Genomic DNA, 18,827 nt, shown 5'->3' on the forward strand with positions numbered 1-18,827 from the left:
ACATGTATTTCAAATATCGGAGGATGGTAGACGGAACAATAAGGGAATGTGGGAGCTTCGTGGCCAGACTAGAGCTCATCACCTCTCCCCCCCTCCCCGCTCAACAACGAAAAACCTCGTTATCACATCCCATTTTCCCAATCCACCCGGAGCCTACCACTCATGCATTTCGTGTGTGAACTAACGTGATTATCGTTCCACCCCCATGGTGCCATAGGAGAAGCCTGGAAGGATGAAGAGTCTAGGTCGCGTTACCAATAACTCAGAGTTGGCCACTCTAACAGCATCGTGATATAGCGATAGGTTAAGCTTCATCCACAATTCCACGAGTTGTCTCGCTCGATCGCTTTTCGTCCTCCTTTAAATTTATATACCCACCTAATATACCAGGTGCTATAATATAATGTCTTGTAAAATATATACTATTTTTCCAACGAAACATATAACCACGAAATATATTTGTGAAAACTATGTAAACTGAAAGTAGGTGTTTATATTTCTCAATATAGGCTATTATTGAGATATATTAACATTTATAATAAATAGTATTTTAAAGATAAAAAAATAACTAAATTCTAAGTTTTTATGTTGTTTTAAGTAATGTTTTAAATTGTTGTGAAATACCAATTTAAATTTTTGTAAAATTAAAAATGCGTGAAATATTTATTTTGGAGGACTGGTTTTTATGCAAATCAGCGGTTATGTTTGTGTATAAAACTGTTTGAAATAAAAACGGTTTCTTTACTGTTATAATTTTGAGAATCAATATTTTTGAAACCACTTACCTACTACTTAGGCATAGTTAGTTTACATAGTTACATTCATCTCTTTAAACAGGAACTTACTGAAACACTAGAAAGTCTGATTTTATACTATAATATATTATTATAAAAATACATAAGGCAGTTAATCAATAAGTTAGGTAGGTACCTACTTATCTACTATGCGTAGAAATGAACTTTGATAAATATTTTTTTTAAATAAACTTGTTTTTTCAATAGTTGAGATTTATTATAAATGTATAATGATAGTAACATTTTTATTGACTTGACTAATTATTAGCAAATACCCACGTACTACACTGTTTCTTTAGTGATACATATTGCTATATTAGAACTTACCATTTTTCACTTGTTATTAGTACTTAATACACAGCCAGCTGACGTATACTACCAGATAGTTGCGTTTTACCCAAGCTCCTATCTAAAACTTTATGGTAGTTAACTAATAATTATTATTGATATACAATTTCTAATGATAATACACGTATACATGAATACACCATTATCAACTAGGTAGCGATGACAAGGGGATATCCAAGTTTGCAATAGTTTTATTAATGTAAGCTATTATTTATTGCAGGGCTTAAAATTGAGCGCACGTCATTTTATGTGCAATAGCAAAATAAATTAAATGTGCAGTAGCAAATTATGAAGTATGTAACTTAGTACTTTTATTCGGTCTTGCACACTACTAGGTCTATTATTTAAAAATATTATGGTCAGTGGAATTCGATGTGTAGCAGCAAAATGTGAATTATAGGCACCGATTTATTGCATGGCGTATAGAGTAGGCAACAGCGGTACATAGTAAAAGTACAATTTACTATAATAGTATTATATAATTTTATTATAAAATGTATAATTAATTCATTTTTATGATCCTTATAAATAAAAAATGGTTTTACATAATCAATCGATTTTGCCAATATAATCTAAGCGATTGGTAAAATAGACAAATTTGCAAAATACAATTTTTTTCTTATTTTGATATTGTATCAATCTATACTGTTTTAGCCAGTGGCGTAATTTGATTATCATTTTCGATATTGCAAATTTTTTATGTGATCATGGATATTTAAATTATGGATACACCTCTCCCCTACTCTGATCTCTGGAGGTGGTTCCATTTTTCTCGACTCATCCGAGTTAGGTCCCAGGTACTAACTAGTTGGGTCTTAGATATTTTCAGGTACTACACTATAGTTGGGTACTCAATTATTTTAGGTAATACATTAGTTATTAACTAATATTGTTTGGTGAGTACTACACTATACTAACATTTTCCTTCTCATTTTAATAGACTTAGGAATCTATTAAAACAAAAGGTGTGGTTAAAAATGTTTTTTACAGTTTTTTTATTAGTTTCATTGCTATAAAAGAAAGTTATGATATAATACAAATATAGGTACAATACCAATAATTAATGTCGTATACATTCTTAAAAACACAAAAGTGATTTCTTTAAACAACATTTTATTTTTTATTAAAGTTAAAGCCTCGATAACCGAATCTTTGCCTTGTGCCCTTGTATTACATACTTAAATTATTATTTTTATTTAAATTTTATAAAAAAATTTATATTTTTATGTATTTTGATTTTTAAAACGTTTAGCTACAATAATAACTAGTCACTAAATAATAACAAGAAGTTTTTGTTTTAAACCATTTTATTTTTAATTACCTACTGATCAGCAAATAATAACTATACTAAGTAATAATATTACTTGTAATTATTTAAATTATAAATATTGAAGCCTAAGGCGAGTAATTTTATAGGGTTTTTCTCCAGAATATATAAATAAATATAACAATGGGTATCTCCTGAATGATAATTTTAAAACATTGTACCCAATACAAAATTAATACACACTTGAGGATTTATACCATAAGCTGACACTATGCATATGGGTTTTATAAATTGAACATTGGTATAAGTACCTACATAAACAAACTTCAGTACCTAATATTATATTTTACAATTAAAATATTATACCATACGTGTATAATAATATGACTCTTATAAAATATATTAATTTGACCAATAACTTTTAATCATATCTGCTCCTTTTTCGCCCACCATTATGGTTGGAGCGTAAAGATGTGCGCTCGGAATATGTGGGAATATCGAAGAGTCCACTACTCGTAGTCCTTGAATTCCAATCACTTGTAATCTATCGTTGACGACGGTTCCCATTCTGCACGTACCACAGTGATGATGAAACGTGTTGGTAAAATGTTTTGATAAACACGCCCAATACTCGTCAGATCTAAACCGGAAACGTTCGCATTTCGGGTACGGTATGGGATTTAGTTTGGCCGCGACACTTTTGAACGCCTGCGTCTCCTCCACCATTTTTACAGCGTACTTGAGCGCGTATATATTGTCTTCGAGATCTCTATCGTTGTCGTAATAACCATAGCGCATAACGGGCGGATGCATTGAGTTGTTGGATTTCAATTTTACACTTCCACGAGCGTCCGGTTGCAACAGCAAAGTACTGATGAAAAATACGTTTGGTTTATCGGTTATAGGAGCCAATACCAGTTCGAGCTCTTTGCCGGACGGTGATCTTATGAAAGCCAAACCGTCTCTCCCTCTCGGCACCGTTAGTGGTCCTCGGCCATACTTGAACCATTCGTCGAACAACACTGGATCTGATATACTTTGTTGAGTCAGAACTGGACCGGTTTGATTCACAATGAATTCCAAACCTAAACAGATGTCTTATATTGATTTAAAATATATAAATATAATAAGAAACTAGGTACATTAAATTATTTATATTTTTAAATGAGGAAAAATAGCGGTGACTTATATTATATATTTTGTATGTTGATTTATATTGAAGTTTATGAAAATTGAATATCTAAACATTTTATAATAACAATAACAAGGTACCTATGTTTAAAAAAAAAATTATTTCAGTAAATAAATATAACTAGGTACCGATTAATCCATAGTGGTCTTCTAAATGTTGTCCTACTGGCAAATTTTGGATAACTGAAATACCATGATATATTAAGTGCTCTTTTGGTCCAATTCCTGATAACATTAGTAACTGTGGTGAATTTATAGGACCGGCAGATAAAATAACCTCCTTTTTAGCGTATACAATTCTAGTTTTTCTTTTTTTAATAAATTCCACCCCGATAGTTTTTTTAGTTTTTGAATCAATGAGTATTCTTGTGACTTGGCTTAATATTGCAACATGGAGGTTTTGACGATCTTTGGCTGGATGTATAAAAGCTTTAGATGCACTTACCTATACAACAAAGATATTTAATTAATATAAATCACAAAATACCTATATAAAATCAGTTAACGCGTGAGTTATTATTTTTTTCACGAAAATAAGTTCAATTTAGTGGTCAAAACGATGGATGCCACCTTTCCACTTCTTTTGGCACGCATTGCCCGAGCAATTTAATTAATAACTTCACTTCAATAGTATAATAGCTGGTAATCAATAATCACTAACTAATAACTGAGATTGATAACAGCACATTACAATTTATTTAGTATTCATCACTGTTCTGTATATTTAATTTTTTGGTACCTACATAGGTACCTTTTCTGATTCCACCGATGTTCGATATGTAAAACATTGTCTGTTTAGTCTTTAGGCGTCAAATAACATATAATAATAATAATATCGATAACGTCTTTACTGAAAATTATAAAAAAACGGAAAATACTAGAACTAACTGTACTATGGTGCCACTCCTCCACTGTTTACAATCTTATTTTGACCCACTTCAAAGAAGTCTTGTTTACAAATAAGCAATATTTTTAAATTATTCAGATGAAAGGTTTTTAGATTTTTAAACCATACATTCATATTATTTTTATACTGTCAATGGACAGTGTTTTTTCATTTTATTTGCCTAAAAAAAATGTAGGTAAAAAACAATATTTAAAATTATAGTTATAGAAGATATGATGAAGTACTTCTCCAAAACATATTTTAAGGCATAACTGCATAAAATATTGAAAGTATATACTTTGTAACTTAGTTTGAACATAGGAATAGGTACATAATAATGACGTAAGTACCTAATCCTTCCACAATTGCACAAACAATCAAATATCTATATATTTTATTTAAAACTATAAACAATTCATGAGAATTTACTATTTTTAATTAGTTTTATTTGTTCCACATGTTACTACTTTAAATATTAAATTGTATTATAATTTATAAAATTATCAGGCTTCTAGGAAAAACGTGCGCCAGCCACGAGTCAAAAACCATATTATACCTACGACAAAAATTAAAAATTAATTTATACTTTGGTTGTGTTATTTAAAATAAAAATGTCATAATGTTATAATTTTATTTTATATGATTTATTTGTATTGTAATGGCTTAGGTGTTTGATATTTTTAATATCAACAACACCTCAATTTTTTACTTAGAAAAAAGTTTATCTATGTGTATTGATACCGATACTATTGTTAATGTGTTTGCACAATTACTGCACAAAGCAATAGATTTAAAACATTAAAAAAAAAAATTAGTAAGTATCAATAATTTATTTATAGATGGTCCTATGACCTATAAATATTTGATGCGTCAACTAAAATAAAGTAGGATATACTAGCTAGTATGTTGAAGCGTCTGATAATGTAGTTTACGCAAATGCATAAGGTACCTCCTAATCATTTTAAGCCCCCCACGGACATATAGACCAATTATCCGCCCATGTAATAGCCGTCTCTAGATATATATACAGTATACACGTACAGGTGTGTAATTCTATAATCTATATAGAATTTGTAGATAAAATTGTTATGTTTGTATTATTTAGGTATAGTAATAGTATTGTTTAGGTATAATATATGTAATATTTTAATTTGAAATCGCGACCCTCCGTTTTGAGGGCATGCTCAATGTATAGATAACACATTATTATTTTTTTAAATAAAATAAAAATAATTACTAAAATTTATATTTACTCGTCGCCCATTTATTGTGTTAGCTTGTATACTGGATATTCCGTTTTCCGGATCAACTGTATAGTCAATATTTTTTCGCAACCCTAGTTCCCCGCCTGCATCGATAAACATGTCAACGAGTGGTGAACGATATCGGGATCGTTCAACATGGAAGTATCCTTTTTGTGAATGAAATTGTGAATTTTCATATTCTGGTATAGAATTATTTTCAGATTTTAAAAAATATGGCATCACATCTTTGTAAGCCCATCCGGGGATACCCGATGCTACAATCTTATCGTAATGTTCTTGTTTCCCTCTTGTGTAAAACAATGCATTGATTATCGACGAGCCTCCCATGCCTTTTCCCGTTGGCCAAGAGCAACGTTTGTTCTTAAAACCGAGACAACCGTTATCGGTTGGTTCCGTGCTGAATCCCCAACTGTAGGCGGCCGATGTTTCCAATAAAGACTGTGCACCCGGTATATCTGTAAATATGGATTCATCTTGTCCTGCTTCCAGTACTAATACTGACCAATTAGGATTTTCAGACAATCGATTTGCGACCACACAGCCTCCCGGACCTGCGCCGATGACAATAAAATCGTACTCACGCGAAATAGGTCGACTGCCTAAAAAATTGTTTTCCCTGAAGGGAATTCCTTGGTGTTCGTACGATCCATATATTGACTGTGCGTGTATTGAAAATGTAAATAAAATTAAAAACACGGATATTATAAGATTATATTTTAATGTCGACATGACGAATCGAACATCAGTGTGCCCTTTTGTATTTGACCTTTAACAAGATTCAAGAATAATATCTGCAGTGTCCAACAGTAACGAATACTGTCCAATGTAGGTAAAACTCTCCACTATATATAATATTTTACTTGTTAGCTGTTGTTCAATATCACGGGAATGTATGTTGTTTTTCCTACTAAATACAATCGAGAAATATATACATTTCACACAAGTTATACCTTTTAAATATCAAAATAGCATACAGTAAGTTATCGAACTTTTCAGTGTAGGTTAAAAATAACGTAATATATTACGTATATTGTATTCGCGTCTTTGGTCGTGGTAAAATGAATTTGAATATTATCTAGAATTAAATCGCAGTGATACGACTCCCCTATGTGCAAACGTCATGTAGAGGAAACAGTTTGCGACTTCTCTCACATTCTTGCCAATCGCCCTTCACTCACTAGTTCCCGATCAAATTTACTTTGCTTTTTACATAAGAACAATATTAGGTCATTAGAATCAACAATTATTCTCAACTCCTTTTCAAGATCCATTAATATTATGATATTGAAGTTCTTCGAAAATGCTGGATTCTTAATTTGATTGTACCTATTGCATTAAATGTATTCAACTGTTTTTTTCTATTTTTTATTATTTTAGATTTCAGTTATATACTTACAGCAAATTTACTAAGTACAATATATTCTTTAACTTTTATTAAGTTATTGATTTATGTTTTGTTTTTCATTTTTCATTGTTTTTATTTTTATTGTTTATTTTTATCTCTTGTCATATCCATCGGTTTGTTATTTGTTATTGTATATTTTCTATATATTATATAAATAATTGTTGAGCTGTATTAATTTTATATTATAAGCTATTATAAGCTTTAATAAAAAAAAATCAAAAAAAATCGCAGTGATAACTGATAAATTATGATTATAATATATTAACACTATTTTTATTTTTTTTTTACAATAATATGAAATAAAATTGTATTGATTATATTATATTATAATTTTATTTTTATATTCACTTTGCGCTCATTTTACTTATTTAATTATGCATCTGCAATAGTGCAGTGTATATTTTATTATAATAATTATATTAGCTTCGTGTCTCTTAACTTACTCATTTTTCACATTCGCATATTTGTAAGAAATATCACAAAGCTATAATGTCTGTACAAAATCTAATTCAATACGAATGCATTTTATATGATAATATCACATTTTACTCCACATACTGTGTGGATTATATTAATGAATTAGATAAATAAGTGCTGTTTTATAAAATATCGCTTGTTTTTTACTAGCGTATTTTATAACATTTTTAGTTATTTTAATTTTAATGAAGATGAAAATTATTGAAGTCAGTTCACATACCGTCATGGTTGAAGTGACGTTAAATAAGGTTTAGGTATAATATACTATAATATATTGTGGGCAAAGTAGGAAGTCGAATATTGCATATTACATGCCAAAGTAAAAAAAGTTTACATTATAATTTATACTATAATATTTATTATACACAATATCTTAATGTAATTGGACACTGTAAATTAAATATTGAAAATTAAACAAAACATTTTAATGGGTAGGTACTTACTTCAAAAAACATAAAAAGTTGACATTAAATGTTTCAAATATTAGTTTCCTACATAATATGAAAAGGAACATATTATGTATTTTTAATATAATTTTAAATATGTATATTATTCATCGAATCATTGTTAGGTTGATACCTACTATTGAAAAACTTATATTATTATCTAAAGCTGATTTGACACAAATAAAATGAATATATCCTATTGTTTTATTAAATTACTGTTATTTTAACTAATTATAATAATAAATAAAATGTATAATGTTGCTTAATAGTATAAACGTAAGTAATTTGTTCCTAAATTATTTCGTAAGTCGTAGTATAAAACAAATCAAAAATGTAGTCGTAGATACATGTTACTTAAGAATTCCATTCGATATAAATGTGCTCTGTGCGCTGTACTTAGTTCACTTTCCTCACTTCAAACCGGGCAGGGCACTCTTTGCCTGGCACTCTCGTGCATTACCTGGTCAAGGTAAACAAATTGGAGTATTAAAATGATCATTCTAACATTGTCCAAAATTCTTGGCCATGTGCACAATGCCTGGATTTCCTACTTAGCTCGTCACATATAATATTATATAATTTTAAAATATCAAAAATCTCACAACACAAACAGTGAAATACACTGTGTTATACAGTGTTACGCACAAAAGTAAAATATCTATAAAAAAAAAAAGAAGAGTTTAAATTAATTCGTTCATATTCGTATATTTTAATATTTATCAAAATATGTATATCAAAACAATTTCATAATATCATACAATTCAAAGGTATAAATAAAGTGTAATAAATAATTCACACTCGCATATTATTATTGTGACCAATAGCTTCGAATCATATCTGCTCCTTTCTCACCGACCATCATTGTCGGAGCGTACATATGTGTACTTGGTATGTGCGGGAATACTGAGGAATCGACTACTCTTAATCCATAAATTCCAATTACTTGCAATTTTTCGTTGACGACATCTCCCATCCTGCACGTACCGCAGTGGTGATTTGAAGTACCGGTCATGTGTACTAATACGCAAGCCCAATAATTGTCAGATCTAAACTGTAAATGTGAACATTTCGGGTACGGTACCGGGTTGAGTTTAGCAGCAAAACCTTGGAATGCCCTCGTATTTTCTACAAATTTCACTGCATATTTAACGGCGAAAATATTTTCTTCTAGGTCGGTACTGTTATCGTAATAATCAAAGGACATAATTGGTGCGTGCATTGAGTTATTGTTTTTTAGAGTAACTCTTCCTCGATTGTCAGGTTGTAACAAGAATGTATTAACGTAAAAAACATTCGGTTTATTAGTTACTGGAGTCAATACTAGCTCATGTTGTTTGCCTGCTGGTGATCTTACATACGCTACACCTTCTCTTCCTTCTGGAAGAGTGAGTGGTCCTCTGCCATATTTGTACCACTCGTCAAACAAATGAGGATCTGATACACTTTTTCGAGTCAGAACCGGACCTGTTTGATTTACTATGAATTCCAAACCTAAAAAATAAATGAATTTTAAAATATTAATCATATAATTGACATAATATTCTGTATACATGGTGTAACAGAAACAACTGACCAAAAAAAAAAAAATGTATGCTACCCAAACGTATGACAAAAATTCATAAAATTATATGATTAGTAAATAGCTTAAGAAATAATAATGGGTATATTTCTTAAGCTATTCCTTAGCCATACGAGAAAAAAAAATAATGATATATTTTTAGTCTCGCCCCCTAAATCGGTGTGTATACATATAAAAATGAACTGCAAGAAATTTTAGGTCAATCGAATAAAGTTAACCCTTGCCGACCGATTAAGGGGGTGAGACCAATTTTTTTTGGAAATTTTTAAAAAATGTATTGCTTTCTAAATTAATTTAATTAAAAAAATATTGATATTTAAAAAAAATCTAAAAAATAAGCTACTTGACTTGGATAAATGTTTTTACCATCCAAATCGTTCTTATAATCAGCTTCACAAATTGGCTATTTTGAATTTATTCAAAAAACTTTAAATCAAATTTAGATTTTTTCATTTTCAGTATTAAAAAAAAATAATAATTTTTTTTATTACACGTGTACCGCAAGTGGCTATAAACTAAATATAAAAAAAATTTTAAATGTTGATTAGAACAAAAGTTATTCCAAAAGTCAGTTCTATCTGTTACAGGGGTACCTATATATATATTTTTATTCAACTACATTATTTTCAACTTTAAATAAGTTGAAACATAATGACAACTTCCGTCTTACAAATAGTAAGTATACAATAGTACAATTCATTTAATATTTTAATAAACAATTTTTAAACTCAAAAAGGGATATATGTTTAATAAAATGTAATTATACCGATTAATCCATAGTGTTCGTGTAAATTCTGTCCGACTGGTAAATCTTGAATAACTCGTATACCATGATGCTTTAAGTGCTCTTTAGGTCCAATTCCTGATAACATTAGTAATTGTGGTGAATTTATTGGCCCAGAAGATAAAATCACTTCTTTTTTAGAATATACTGTTCTAATTTGTCCCTTTTTAATAAATTCCACCCCTAATGTTTTTTTAGTTTTTGGATCAATGAGTATTCTTGTTACTTGACTGAATATTGCTACATGCAGGTTTTGACGATCTTTAGCCGGATGTATATAGGCTTTCGATGCACTTACCTATAGAAAAAAAACAATTATTGTATTAAAATGACACACAGATATTTCAATGTCCGTAAAAAACAGCGTCAATATTTTGTAACTGCATTGCAACTATTTGTAACCACAGTTATATAATTTGTAACCTTGACATTTTTATTAACTTCACGTAATTGTCGCGAAAATAATTAATATTTTGTACATTTTCAGCTATTTATAGTCATTAAAAGTTCTGACCATTTTTTTTTTATTATTGATAAATTCTTCAATACTAAATAATGTTAAAAATGTAATACAACATCATAAGCTGTTTTTATATTAGCAGTTGAAAATATTAGGAGTACCGACATAGTGACAATTATTTTTATAGGTTATCAATTAAAGTTTAAATATTGACACACTTCGTAAAAATCACGAAAATTACAAAAAATTATAATTTATATTGTAGTTAAAAATATACGAAATTTAATAATAACATTTAAATATTTAATACATTTTAAAATTGGATGCAAGAGCCCTATTAAGGCTGCGCACGCCAAAGTAGTGTGATTGCAGTGCGAAAGAAGCGGCCTTGTTAATGTGGTAGGGTTGTGGTAGTTTTTTGTTTTTTTCACTGTATTGGTGTGGTCCAGCCAACTTAGTAGGTACTTATAAAATTAAAAATATCGAAAAAAAACATTTTTTACAAGCATTTAAAGTTCAAATTTAAAATATTTTTATATGTATGGAAAGTAAAATAGATAACGATTTTTATTATTTTGATTCAAAAAAACATTAACTTTAGATAGTTGTTGACAGTCAAAGAAGAATTGTATCGTTGACAATAACTATCTATTTGACCATTTCGCATTCAGTGATTCTCAACAATGCGTATCATTTTGAAAAAAAAATAACATTTTTACAAGTTACAAGTCAATACAATAGAAATATGTCAATATCTTATATCCATATAGGATTTCAATTAAACTAAAAACACTGTTCCCAATTAATATTCCTATTGCATGGCTTAAGTATATATTATCATTAAATAAAATAAATATAAAACTAAAAATTAAAATAAAAAAGATTATACTGTACCCATGTTATAAGTATATATTATACTATTTATATTTACTCGGCGTCCATTTATTGTTGTAATTTGAGAACGTGATATTCCGCCATATTCTTGATTGATTGTATAATCGATATCTTTTTGTAATCCCAACTCAACTCCGGCTTCAATAAACATGTCAACAATTGGTGAACGATAAGGTGCTCGTTCGACGTGTACATTTCCTTTTTGTGAATGAAAGGGTGAGTTTTGATATTCTGGTATAGAATTGTTTTCAGACTTTAAAAAATATGGCAATACGTCTTTGTAAGCCCAACCAGAGTTTCCTTGTGCCGCGATTGTATCATAATCTTCCTTTACTCCCCGCGTGTAGAGCAATGCGTTTATTGTAGACGATCCACCCATGCCTTTTCCTTTTGGCCAAGGACATCGCTTATTCTTATAACCTAAACAACCGTTTTTAACGGGTTCAGAGGTGTAGCCCCAATCATAATTTGTTTTTTGCAGTAGTTCTGTCGCTCCTGGTATATCTGTGTATAAAGTCTCATCCGGTCCTGCTTCCAATAACAGTACTGACCAGTTTGGTTGTTCGGATAAACGATTTGCCACCACACAGCCTCCAGCACCAGCTCCGATCACAATAAAATCGTACTCACGCAATATAGGCCGATTACCTGTAACACTATTTTCTCTAAATGGAATTCCCTGATCCTGATACTGTCCATAGTTTGACTGGTAAAGTTGAGCGTGTATTGAAAGTGTAAACGAAACCAAAAATACGATTGTAAATAGAATAACAATCGACATTATGAAATCAGGACAATATTATATCATTAATATAATAATTATATTAATTATCAATCGACAATAATTGTCGCTTCACTTGTTGATGAAATAACTCTAATAATGTCAGTGCTAAAACTTTTTTCGAAACTGTTATCTGTAATCCAACAACTCCACTATATATAGCTCTATATTTTTTATCATACACTGTTACTCCTACCAAATGTTTTCAAAAAAAATATTGTAGCTATCTTTAATTAATTGTATGCAGTTTACAGGTTTCTTGTACTATACATGTAAAGTTACTTGAATAAATTATGATTTTAATTTTTGAAATGTAGGTTATTTTCTTTTAAATGTACAATTTAGGAAGTTAGATACAACAATAACTAATAAAAGATGTCAACTAGACAGGTAATCGATGTTTTAAATAATAATTTTATTTCACTGCGATATAATATTATAAGCACTTTGTAAAACTTTTCTATTGATTAGAAATAAATATTCTTAGATTAAATATTATCTAGATGAGATAAATATGCAGTAGTTGCATCTAAATACGATTCAATACTATTAATGTTTTGTTCAGTAATAGTTTGTGTAGTGTTTAAATGAATACCAAAGAGCAATATTTAAAAAAAAATTAATTAACAATTTACGCATACATATTTCGTAAAACTAAGTAGGTATATAGGCACTAATTATAAATAACTATTAAAGCAAAAAACCTTTTCCGAGATAGACTGGACAACTATATTATATACCTAGTCCATACCTAGTTATACATCATCAATTATTTTATCTACATTGCTCATTAAAATTTGGCAGTAAACCACAATGCCGGGAAATGTGTGTACGTGTACTGTGTACACTACAATAGTACAACCATGATATAATTAACATAATTACGACACACGATATAAAATATATACAACTGTCCAGTTTAATATGCTTTTCTCAAGGAATATAATGATTTTAAAAAGTAGTCACCTATTCAAAATATGGAGAATTAAATATTGGTCAACGGGTCATAGTAGATTTTAATTATTTTTAAGGAAGCAATAGGAAACCAGTTCGCGCAGTGTCGTCGTTGTAAACAACACGAAAAAAAGATTATAATAAATTCACACCATTTGACGACCGGTTTTAGTGCCTTATTCCCATTCGGTTAGTACATCATGCGATAGAAGTCAATTTCTATAATTCATACTTACCACAACTCTTTTCACAAGATACGAAATATTTTATTGAATCAAACGTATTAATAAACAGTGATATTTACGGAGAGTGAAGGCACTAAGTGGTGAGATTGATAAGACTTATGGCGGTGGAGGAGGGGTTTTAATTTAAAGTAAAGTTTTATGGCATGTCAGTGGGAGCACATTAAATTTTAATTCATTAATAAATAATTGTACACGATGAAAAACTCTTCTGAGTGGTTCTTTAGAACCTCAAAATCCGTCTGAAAAGTGTTAAGTCGGCCGATCGTGTTCTTCTATAGAGAATACTTTTGCAATAAACTTATCGTTAATACCCCGAAGAATGAAGACAAGTTGTCACTGTCTATCACAAATTCTCAGTTCTTGAAACTTTGCCGGTTACGGTTACCAGCTGAACTTATAAAGCTATAATTTAAAACTTATGAATTATAGTAGTTGGTACCTAATTACTAATTAGTAGTGGTACAGTAAAATCGTAAGCCAATATTATATTTTCAAAATTGTTTTCGAATTATATTATTTTGCATTGATTTTTAATTTTCAAGAATAATATTATTAAATTCATACACCATCATCCTACGAAAATAAAAAGGTGTGGGAATAACCCGGACACGTGAACCTGATTCCTACAACATAATATTATAGGTCGAATACGGGTTGTACGGCCTAAAGTATTGGCAATAGCTATAGTAATATATAGATAGGTACATAACTGTAAAAAAAATAATAATATTTTCAATTAAATCTGCTATCTTTGTCATTATAATATTAAGGGGCCTCACTAGTCACTACCACGTCTTTTTTTGTCAAAAACTATTGTTTCTAATTCCAACGATACGTGTCGACAATTATCACGATTTTCATTCTGAAAAAATAATCGGATTGCCCGTAATTACAATTTGTAATGATATTTATCAAGGCACCTACCAACATTTAAACATTTTACAAATTTATAACTTTGTAGGTGTAAAATACAGAATTAAATAAAAAAAATTATTTAAATATTATTAAATTAATTATTTTTCTTAGATCACTATAGTCACTTGTCTCAAATATACATTCCAATTTTTATAATTAAAACAAAATATTATTTAATGTACCTACCAAACTGTTCTACATAGAACATTGGGTAACCTAACAATTGAACGGGTACAATTACTGGTAGAATACAATCATCATATTGTATTATACAAGGACAAAATATAAAGGATATAACGAACATAATAAACCATTATTCATTTATAATATAAATAAATATTTTATTCTATTAAATTACCTACGCAATCAAAAACACTGAATCATAATATCTGTCTCTTTTTTCATCAACCATTAAAATTCAGGAAACAAATCTACGTGCTATGTTAGACATATATACAATTTAAAAGCATAACAGATAATTATATTTCAGGTCATAATATGAATAATTTTTAATTTATTGCAAGATATTAGGTATTTATTACCTACATTTCAAATTGGGTAAAAATGTCTAACATTAAATTGCACTTTTTAGAAATTATAAAACTTGTATAGTTGTTAGTCAAAGTTTGTTTTTATTAAGTTTATACATAATGACTAAAATGTGTGTCATTTATTACATTTTATTATAAATAAATAAATATTATAATTTATAAATAATATGATTCATAAATCACTTTGACCAATAGCTACGAATCATATCTGCTCCTTTTTCACCGACCATCAAAGTCGGGGCATAAAGATGTGCATGGGGTATATGTGGAAATATCGATGAGTCCACTACTCTTAACCCTTGAATTCCGATTACTTGTAACTTGTTGTTGACAACATCTCCCATCCTGCATGTACTACATTGATGATGATAAGTATTTGTTTGGTGTTTCGATACACAAGCCCAATAATCGTCAGATTTAAATTCGAAATGTTTACATTTCGGGTAAGGTATTGGGCTTAGTTTAGCTGAGACATCTTTAAATGCCTGTGTTTCTTCTACTAATTTCACTGCATATTTAAGAGCATAAACATTGTCTTCTAAATCAGTATTATTGTTTTCATAATAACCATAGGACATAATAGGCGGATCCAATGGATTATTGCTTTTCAAACTTACTCTTCCACGACCGTCTGGTTGCAAAAGCAATGTACCAAGGAAAAACATGTTAGGTTCATCCGATGTGGGACCAAATATTAATTCAACTCCTTTACCGGATGGTGATCTTATATATCCTAAGCCATCACTTCCTCCTGGTGCTGTTAATGGTCCTCGGCCATATTTGTACCATTCTTCAAATAAACGCGGGTCTGATATGGTTTGTTTTGTAATTGCTGGTCCGGTTTGATTTACTTCAAATTTTAAACCTAAAACTATATATAAAATTCAAAATTAGGTATATTATACATTATAATAAAGAATACATACAAATTTTAATTAAAAATAAATCATGTATGTAATAAGTTCAGTGTCCACATTATTTTTTAAAAAAACATTGTTTTTACAGTAGTCTCTAGACATAAGCAGTATTCTATGTAAACCGTGTGAATAACTGATGGACTGCGATAGTTGTGGTATAAACTAAAACTACATATACTGATATACCTATTGATATTTTAATTTCAATAGTGTAATAACAATGAATTAAATACTGGAGGAAATACAGTATATTTCGTAATATATGTAAAACAATGTTAAAATTCAACAAATTGGAAGAAGTAATCAAGTAAAAACTTCATGATAAATTTAATTATGTTTTCATATTCGCTTTATCTGATATCTAATAATCGGTTAAATTGGAATTAGATATAGGTATACAGGTATACTTTAAGTTCCTATATACTTAGTAGAAAAATGTAAATCTTAAGCTCGAAAGTTATACAAATACTTATTAGTTAAATTAAACATACCCAATGTGCCATAGTGCTCAAGTAAAGTTTTTCCAACTGGTAAATCTTGGATTACCGGTATACCATGATGTTTTAAATGATCTTTTGGTCCAACACCTGATAACATTAGTAATTGTGGTGAATTAATTGGTCCAGCGGATAAAATAACTTCTTTTTTGACATAAACTGTTCTAAGTTTTCCTTTTTTCAAAAATTCTACTCCGATTGTTTTTTTTGTTTTTGGATCAATTCGTATTTTTGTTACTTGGCTGTATATTGCCACATGAAGGTTTTGACGATTTTTGGCCGGACGAATAAAAGCTTTTGATGCACTTACCTATAAAAAAAAATATTTATTTACCAGGTAAAAACTATAAAAACAAATACAAAGTTATACACTGACTCAGTGACTACACAAAATCAGTAAATTTATATTATTAACAAAGGTAATTAAATTACAAAAAATAATAAATAGAAAATAGTAATAGCCAATACTGAAAATCAACTTTCCAATGAGGTTAGGTGGCTAATGTTGATTGTTATTTGTATTCACATTAAACAATATACTTACACAGAGTATACAGAGTACAGAGTACAAAATAATACAATACTAACATTTATTCATTACATTAGTTAGGTAGGTATGCATATAAATATATTTACTCTGCGTCCATTTAAAGTTGCGGCTTGTAAACGTGATACTCCATATTCCGGATCAATTGTATAGTCAATATTTTTTTTTAATCCTAATTCTCCACCGGCTTCTATAAATTTGTCAGTGAATGGTGAATGATATCTAACTCGTTCGACATGTAAATTTCCTTTTTGTGAATGGAAAGGTGAATTTTGATATTCAGGTATTGAATTGTTCTCGGATTTTAAGAAATAGGGCAATACATCATCGTAACTCCAGCCGTCATTTCCTAGTGCTGCAATTGTATCATAATCTTCTTTTTTTCCTCTTGTGTAAATCATGGCATTTATAATTGATGATCCTCCCATGCCTTTTCCTTTCGGCCACGGACAACGATTATTCTTAAAACCTAAACAACCGTTCTTTACTGGTTCAGCGGTATAACCCCAATTATAGTTTGTTGCTTCTAAAAAAGGAACTGCCGCTGGTATATCTGTGTATATAGATTCATCTTGTCCTGCTTCCAATAAAAGTACTGACCAATTTGGCTGTTCAGATAAACGGTTTGCCACGACACAGCCTCCTGGACCTGCTCCGATGACAATAAAATCATATTCACCTAATATAGGTCTATTACCTATAAAACTGTTTTCCCTGAATGGAATTTCTTGTTGCTGATACTGAGCATAGGTTGACTGATACGATTGACTAAGAATTAAAGATGAAAAAAAAATTAAAAATATGAATATTAAAAAAATTGTTTTCATGATGTCACGTGCATATAAGTTATGGACTACTTTGGCTATATGACCAACTGATGTTAGCAGTGCCAGAATCTCAAACACTCCTGTTTTATTTACTTAGTCTCCCTACTATAATATTATATATTTTGTATCTATTATTTTACAAGGTATATTATAATATACAAGTTACCACCGTGTCTTTTTACAGTGATCCCAAAATCTAGGTTAGTGTTACTCGGTAAAAATAAGTAGGATATTGGAATAAATTAATGTGATTAAACTAATAGCTTATATTATATTATTTATATTTAATTATTATAATTATATTTTATAAAATGTATTATTGTTTTTAACTTTTGAATCAACATACCTTTTATGTTAATATTTTGAAAATTGTAGGTACTATATTTTTTGAAAATATTAATATAAACATTTGGTAAAAATTTCAAGTGTATTTGGTTATTCGAATCTGTATAACAACAAAATAAGAAAATCGATTTTGTCCAAAACTGATTTTGCATAAAAATTTCATTTTTTTTCCGGATAGTAGTAATAGACAGAACTATAATAGTATTGGGTATTTTAACTTTTGTGAATTACCGTAATTACATACATTTTTCACTAATTATTTATATTAGAATTTCTATACACGGTAAAATTTTCAATTGTTTTTTATTTGTTTGAACTGTTTAGGGACATATTCAGGTTCCAATTTTTTTTAGTTTTTTTGTCGATGAATGTCAATAAAATATTATTTTCGACGCCCCCAACGAAAAAAGGACGTAACTCACTTTTACGATTTTTTTTTTTTTTTTTCAATG

At 29.3% G+C, this 18,827-nt stretch overlaps 4 protein-coding genes across 4 annotated transcripts in view; all 4 read right to left on the minus strand.

Moving 5' to 3' along the window:
* Positions 1–18,827, minus strand: part of LOC100162065 (rap guanine nucleotide exchange factor 4) — a 262,441-nt gene that overhangs the window by 161,875 nt on the left and 81,739 nt on the right. The window lies entirely within an intron of this gene.
* LOC107884417 (glucose dehydrogenase [FAD, quinone]-like) lies at positions 2,283–6,673 on the minus strand. Its single transcript, XM_016806418.2, has 3 exons — positions 5,740–6,673; positions 3,730–4,045; positions 2,283–3,494 (listed from the first exon to the last, which is right to left on the minus strand). Exons 1-3 carry the CDS (start codon positions 6,478–6,480, stop codon positions 2,812–2,814), a joined length of 1,740 nt encoding a protein of 579 aa, XP_016661907.1. The 5' UTR covers positions 6,481–6,673; the 3' UTR covers positions 2,283–2,811.
* LOC107884416 (glucose dehydrogenase [FAD, quinone]-like) lies at positions 8,820–12,787 on the minus strand. The gene is made up of 3 exons (XM_016806417.2): positions 11,834–12,787; positions 10,425–10,740; positions 8,820–9,570 (listed from the first exon to the last, which is right to left on the minus strand). The coding sequence occupies exons 1-3, from the start codon at positions 12,575–12,577 to the stop codon at positions 8,888–8,890; spliced, it is 1,743 nt and encodes a 580-aa protein (XP_016661906.1). The 5' UTR covers positions 12,578–12,787; the 3' UTR covers positions 8,820–8,887.
* On the minus strand, positions 15,075–18,098 carry LOC107884415 (glucose dehydrogenase [FAD, quinone]). Its single transcript, XM_016806416.2, has 3 exons — positions 17,293–18,098; positions 16,651–16,966; positions 15,075–16,113 (listed from the first exon to the last, which is right to left on the minus strand). The coding sequence occupies exons 1-3, from the start codon at positions 18,028–18,030 to the stop codon at positions 15,422–15,424; spliced, it is 1,746 nt and encodes a 581-aa protein (XP_016661905.1). The 5' UTR covers positions 18,031–18,098; the 3' UTR covers positions 15,075–15,421.

The sequence above is a fragment of the Acyrthosiphon pisum genome, chromosome A3, assembly GCF_005508785.2.
Source record: "Acyrthosiphon pisum isolate AL4f chromosome A3, pea_aphid_22Mar2018_4r6ur, whole genome shotgun sequence".
Lineage (NCBI taxonomy): Eukaryota > Metazoa > Arthropoda > Insecta > Hemiptera > Aphididae > Acyrthosiphon > Acyrthosiphon pisum.